Below are 6,245 nucleotides of genomic sequence, written 5' to 3'. Positions count from 1 at the left end.
TTATACAAGTAACTTAAACAATATCTTAATAAAGAGTCCTTCAAGTTTAGGCTCTACAAGAAAAGTAGATGACAGTAACATGTTATTGTTCAGAGGACAAAATCCACTCCAGTGTGATTCTCCGAAAGGAATTTGCTAATGAATCTAAGATAAGAACATAATTCTTTCACGAGTCATCTGATGTCCACGCCCACCGCTATCCGAATCTTACTAAGCGAAAGGATGCGCTCATGAATATTAATATAAGGCGCGCCTTTGCTGTAGTACAGCTGGTACTTTAGGCCCCGCCCCGTGTTCTCTAAACAGAGCGTTTCGCCCGCCCGCCTTCCTCAAGCGACCATTTCTTCCTGTGAGACAGACAGCAGCGCTCTCGTGTTCGACCGAGCCCTCTTCACACAGGCATATGGCGCAAACAGCCTCCTTTCTTTCTTCTATTTGTGTCCCCACCACTCTTTAAAAATTCCGCCGAAAAAGAGAAGACGATTTTCCAAATCATTCAGGCCGTTATCTCACGTAAGTACCGCGTTTGTTGATGTTTTTAGTCTTCATCCCGGAAAAATCCGCCGTCTGCTGTAAGGAGCCGTGACACAACATGGCGGTTGCTTGTGACTACGCTTGCGCTTATACGGGCAACAGCAGTGCTCCGTGAAGGACAACGAGAAATAGATTTCAAACTCACAGATTATTAGGATTAACTGTGTTTATTTATATAAATCATTAGTTGTCGGAGCATGGCGGGTTTAGTTGGCTAAATAGTGAGTTGATTCAGTGGACAAACCCAGGCGCTTACGACATGTGCTGTCAGGTTATTGAATGACGGGCGTGTTACACATTAAATATAAATACTGATTTACTGTGCTCTAATATCAGATGAGACATGCATATATATATATATATATATATATATATATATGGTAATACAATTGCTAACACTAGTTAGGTGTGTTTAAAATGTTGTTTTCCTAAGAAACATTTGTTTTGGTAAAACATTACCTCATACCAAAACACAAGTCACTTTCATGCTTATAACGTTACCATAATAACGAAACAATAGTCGGAAAAATATATATTTTTAATAGAACGGTTTATTGAACCTTTAGATAAAGTATAAAACAAAACAAAATCTTTACGTTTTTTTTTGCTATATATCAGGATGTTAAGACCCATGTTGTATGATATAGTGAGAATTTGGAGATCAAACAAGAGGAGGAAAAAACACCCCACTGATGATGTTGGGTCATATTTGATACTCATATTTTAACATGAATTTTCTTAGAGGATCAGTTGGCTTTAGTCCATTCATTGTTCATCTTATGATGTTACTAACAATATAAAAGTTATTTTTACCTTATCAAAATCATTAAAGATTTCACAGCAAAAACACGTGTACCATTTACTTTGTTAAAAAAGTATGAACTATCAATTATGACCCACAGCATGTAGAAGGTTGTGTGCAACAGGTTTTTCCAGCCAAATTTGGATGATGTTGATCTTTTAGAGGCCTTAGAAATTCATGTTCCAAATAATATTCTACATTAGACTTTATAGGGTTAAGGTGGAGTCCACATTAAGAAACAAACACCATGACCTCTGATAAATGTTCAACAAGTTACTTCATTTATTGACCCCATGTGGTAAGATAAAGATAAGACAGTGTTGTTTAATGCTTAAAAATGAGCACACGGAGTATCTGATCACCAGGTCTGTTTAACTAGTCAAGTACAAAGTACAGCTGTAAATAAGTGGTCACTTAATAAAATCATTGTAGCCTACAAATAAAGTGATGCTGAAGACGTATAATGTACCCATATCAAGAAAACTGGTTATGTGTCTGTCAAGAGTTATTTTGGAAACGTACCAACCTGTCTGACTACATTTCTGTGCTATATAAGTTTATTTTATCCATCAGCTGCTCTTGTAAATCAAATATTTATGTATACACCTGTTTTTGTGACTCAACAGGGCTCCCCACTCTCTCTGCGAGTGTATAAGCGCTACCCAGAAGGCCTAGGGGAGGCCCTCTACCGCGAGCAGTTCGACTTCAACGCTGAGCCGCCTTGGGATCCTAGTTGATAGCGGGAGAGGACCATCTCCCACGTTGTCCATGTGAGTCCATAAATATTGGACACATAACCTCCTGAAGTATTGTTTAGAGACAATTACATAATAATATGATTTATTTAATTACACATGAAATCTGTGTCTGCACTTACCCAACTGTAGTGGATAGTTTTTGGTTTTACATAACACTATTTATGGCTTATATGTAATAACTTTGTCCCCCGCTCATACTGCACAAATCCATTGTTAATACCATCAAATGCTTCATTGTGCTTCAAAGCCACAGGGATTTATCTTGATTGGGTCTGAGTAAAAAAAAATAGCCTGTAGGCCACATTCTTGAAGCCTGTGTGTTGTCGGCATCTCTAAACATAGACTCATGTGATGCCTTCTCTAGTTATGTGATTCATTTTCCCTGCCTCTTGTATTTATTAGCCTCATAGAAACCCAATTTAGATCAGTGATAGCCTTACAGTGACTTTGACCTTCCTGTTCAAAGTTTGCTTATAAAACACTATTTTGAAATATGTGGGTTGTAGTTGTACGCCTTGATGTAAAGTTTTGTGTGAAAACATAATGCTATTCGTATGTTATGAAAGTTGTTATGAAACTACTATGCTATGGTTTCCCCTGAACAGTTTGTTGCATACCCAGAATACCCCAGCGGCTCAGTAAACTCTCTATGATTGTCGGATTTGCGGAATACGGTTGAGATGAAAGGATTCGTTGATGCACCAAACTACTTCATTGAACTACTTGAGTTAGGAACGACCCTTGACGATGTTATCGACAACCACGTCTATGAGCAAAATCTGGTGAGTTCAGAAAATCAGTCTCCAAGTAAATGTCTGACTGCATTATGAACATCTGTTTTAGTAAACAAATGGAACAAGTTTCTGTCTTTTTCATTGATTGATCTGATTTTGTTTGTCAGGCTGAAAAGAATGCATTTGTTGTGGCCGACCTTGGGGCCCTAATGCGACAGCATGTTCTGTGGAAGACCACTATGCCTCTCGTTCGACCCTTCTACCCAGTCAGCTGTAACAGCAGCCCTGTAGTCATTGAAGTCCTGTCTGCTCTTGGCGTTGGTTTTGTCTGTGCAAATAAGGTAATTGTTTTTTTTTTTTATTCTTACCTGTAGATATTAGAAAGATCTTGAAACATGTATTTTGAAAGCACACCATCTAATAGAAATGTTAACTTCTTTCAGGCTGAAACCACATTGGTACTCGATCATGATGTCCCTCCTGAGAACATCATCCTGTCTGGAGTTTGCAAGCAGCTTTCACTCATTAAACACGCGGCCAAGACCGGCATTAACTATCTGGTGTGTGAAAATGAGGCAGAGCTTCGCAAAATTGCCCGTGCCCATCCTGAGGCTAAGTAAGTCCTTAAAACATATCATATATATGTGTAATGTACATTAAATTAAAATGTGTGTATGTATATTTTATATATGTCAATACAATTATCTTTAAGAAATTAATACTTTTATTCAAACATTAAATTGTTTTCAACATTGATAATAAGAAATGTTTCAAATCAGCATATTAGAATGATTTCAGAAGGATCATGTGGCACTGAAAATATATTAAAATAGACATATATTTATATTTGATATTGTATTATATGTGACCTGTGCTGGCAAAATTAATCGGAATGCGCACAGACTAATTTTGAGCTACAGGCAAAAAAGTGAAAAATGTCAATTTTGCTTGCATTTGAAGTTTTCACAAAAATGAGATCATTAAGCCCTTGTCTAGCGATCCGAATGTTCCAGATAGTAATTAAACATATAAAATTATCTTTATTTGTATGTTTTCTGAGAGGTGTACCTATCTCTCTGCTCGCTTCTTGACGACTGGTGCTTCCTCTCAGCACAAGTTTAACATTGTAAAGTGCAGCATTCCAGCTTTGTGAAAATTCATAGCAAGGATGCATTAAACTGATTAAAAGTTACAGTAAAGACTTTTATAATGTTACAAAAGATTCCTATTTCACATAAATGCTGTTTTATTTCTTGGTTTGGTTTCCATAAAAATAGTGAGCAGCACAGCTTTTCAACATTGATAATAAGAAATGTTTCAAATCAGCATATTAGAATGATTTCAGAAGGATCATGTGGCACTGAAAATATATTAAAATAGACAACCGTTTTTAATTTATAATAATATTTTAAACTGTTGTTTTACTGTAAAAAAACAAAAAACAAAACTGATATAGCAGCATTCCAGCTTTGTGAAAATTCATAGCAAATTCTCGATGGCATGAGTCTGAACCAGTGAAATGTGATGTTCAAACCCATGCTGATGTAAACAAAACGATCGCGCTGACTGACACATCCGAAGCGTGCACATAAAGACTGTCTGTCTCATTAAAGTTAATATAACAATTAAAGACAAGAGGGAATCGCTCGCTGCTCTTGATTGAACCGCTTTTGTAGTTTTAATAATCAGTTTATTTGTAATGAATACACTAAAGTGATTTTTACATTTGATTAGCCTATTTGTTTTTCTTACTTGAATGCTTCTATTTAGATGTAAGATGAAAAAGGCACTATTTAATTTTTTCTTTCTTGTATTATAATTGTTCTACTGTTTATTAGCATTTTTGTTCTAATTATTAATAACAAAGATAAAATAAAAAATAGCTATTTGTGATTATTAAAATAGTAATTATTAAGAAAAGAAGTGGAGGAGAAGATGCAACGTTGCAGGTGATTTTGTTTTGGAACCTTCAGAAAACTTGAACTCGATTTTTCTCAAAATTGCCTTTGCTGACTCTATGGACTTCAAACAGGTGTAGCTCATTCATTTTTTGGTTGATTCCAACAAATCATACATCAGGCCAGCACAGGTCACATTTTATTTATTTATAATAAATGTTTATTATATATTTATGTTATTCTCTTTCTGCACTTTTCTTGTCTTAACAGGCTTTTGCTTCAAGTCTCTACTGAAGCACAGGTTGAGGAGGCAAGTCTGACCATTGGTTGCTCCCTGAAGAGCTGTAGACACCTTCTGGAAATGGCCAAGGAGTTGAGTGTGAATGTGGTTGGAGTCACGTAAGTCAAGTGATTTGGTCACCACTAATCTGCTGTGGCTCACTTTGTCTTGTTAAGAGTTTTTAGAAAGTGGGACTCTTTTTTTAAATTTTTTTTTTATTTTTTTATTTTTTGTCAGGTTCCAGGTACCAGCATCATGCAGAGATCCCCAAACATACACCCATGCACTGTCAGACGCCCGCTGCATCTTTGACATGGCAGTGAGTAGTCGTACAAATATTATGTGATAATTGAATTGATTTATCAGTAAATTTCATGTATCTGTTGGAGTGCTGAGTCTTCCTTGTTACTACAGAAGGAACTTGGCTTTGACATGAAGATCCTGGATATTGGTGGAGGATTCAGTGGTTCTGAGTTTCAGTTGAAACAGGTACGGCAAGTATGTGTCTCATTTGTTTTTCTTTTTTGAATATCATCCACTTACTCAAAGCTTTTCTTTCATTTCTCTTTGATCAGGTACATTCGATCGTCAGACCCCTGCTGGAGGCCTATTTCCCCTCAGCGTCTGGAGTGAGCGTCATTGCTGAACCAGGACATTTCTTTGTGTTTTCCTCCTTCACTCTGGCTGTCAATGTTATTGGCAAAAAAGCAGTATACCGGGATCTCCATTGCAGCACACATGGTGAGTCCAATCATATTTGAAATATATATGGCATTAAGGGGATAGTTCATCCATAAAAGAAAATTCTGCCATTGATTACTCGCCCTCATGTCGTGTGACCTTCGATCATCAGAACACAACATCCAGTGGGGACATAATTACGGATTATAATGATTTATACTTTTTAATCCAATGTCCAGAATGGTATTTTTTTCGCGTTGCATTGCATTGTGCCACGTAAACATAAAACCATGTCTGCATTTGTGATCGGAGAAATGACAAACAACAAGCACTACTCTACACTGCTCAAAACTCACGTTTGAATCGTCAGTGGCAAATCCTTAAAATGAAAACTTACTTTCAGTCTGTGAGTCAGAACAGTCGGCATTGTACTCTACTCTTCCAGGATCAGGAAACAGTCCTCCATAAAATGCGCTGCACACATCCGAATATTTGGGTTGAACTGTTCTGGAACAGTGTTGTAAATACAACTTAACCACTGATTTCTAGTCGTGTCCT

General features: G+C 36.8%; 1 protein-coding gene across 1 annotated transcript in view; it reads left to right on the top strand.

Moving 5' to 3' along the window:
* The first annotated feature begins 296 nt into the window (after positions 1-296).
* LOC107710131 (antizyme inhibitor 1-like) overlaps positions 297-6,245 on the top strand; it is a 9,026-nt gene continuing 3,077 nt past the window's right edge. The window contains exons 1-9 of the mRNA XM_016514863.1: positions 297-513; positions 1,963-2,106; positions 2,700-2,876; positions 2,996-3,169; positions 3,272-3,444; positions 4,997-5,125; positions 5,244-5,325; positions 5,421-5,495; positions 5,582-5,747. Of these exons, the coding sequence (XP_016370349.1) occupies positions 2,775-2,876; positions 2,996-3,169; positions 3,272-3,444; positions 4,997-5,125; positions 5,244-5,325; positions 5,421-5,495; positions 5,582-5,747 (901 nt within the window). The 5' untranslated portion in view covers positions 297-513; positions 1,963-2,106; positions 2,700-2,774. The remainder of the gene's footprint in view (positions 514-1,962; positions 2,107-2,699; positions 2,877-2,995; positions 3,170-3,271; positions 3,445-4,996; positions 5,126-5,243; positions 5,326-5,420; positions 5,496-5,581; positions 5,748-6,245) is intronic.

The sequence above is a fragment of the Sinocyclocheilus rhinocerous genome, unplaced genomic scaffold (genome assembly GCF_001515625.1).
Source record: "Sinocyclocheilus rhinocerous isolate Xijiao unplaced genomic scaffold, SAMN03320098_v1.1 scaffold492, whole genome shotgun sequence".
Taxonomy (NCBI): Eukaryota; Metazoa; Chordata; class Actinopteri; order Cypriniformes; family Cyprinidae; genus Sinocyclocheilus; species Sinocyclocheilus rhinocerous.
Note: the sequence above shows the minus strand (reverse complement) of the source record. Positions and strands in the feature narration are given on the sequence as shown.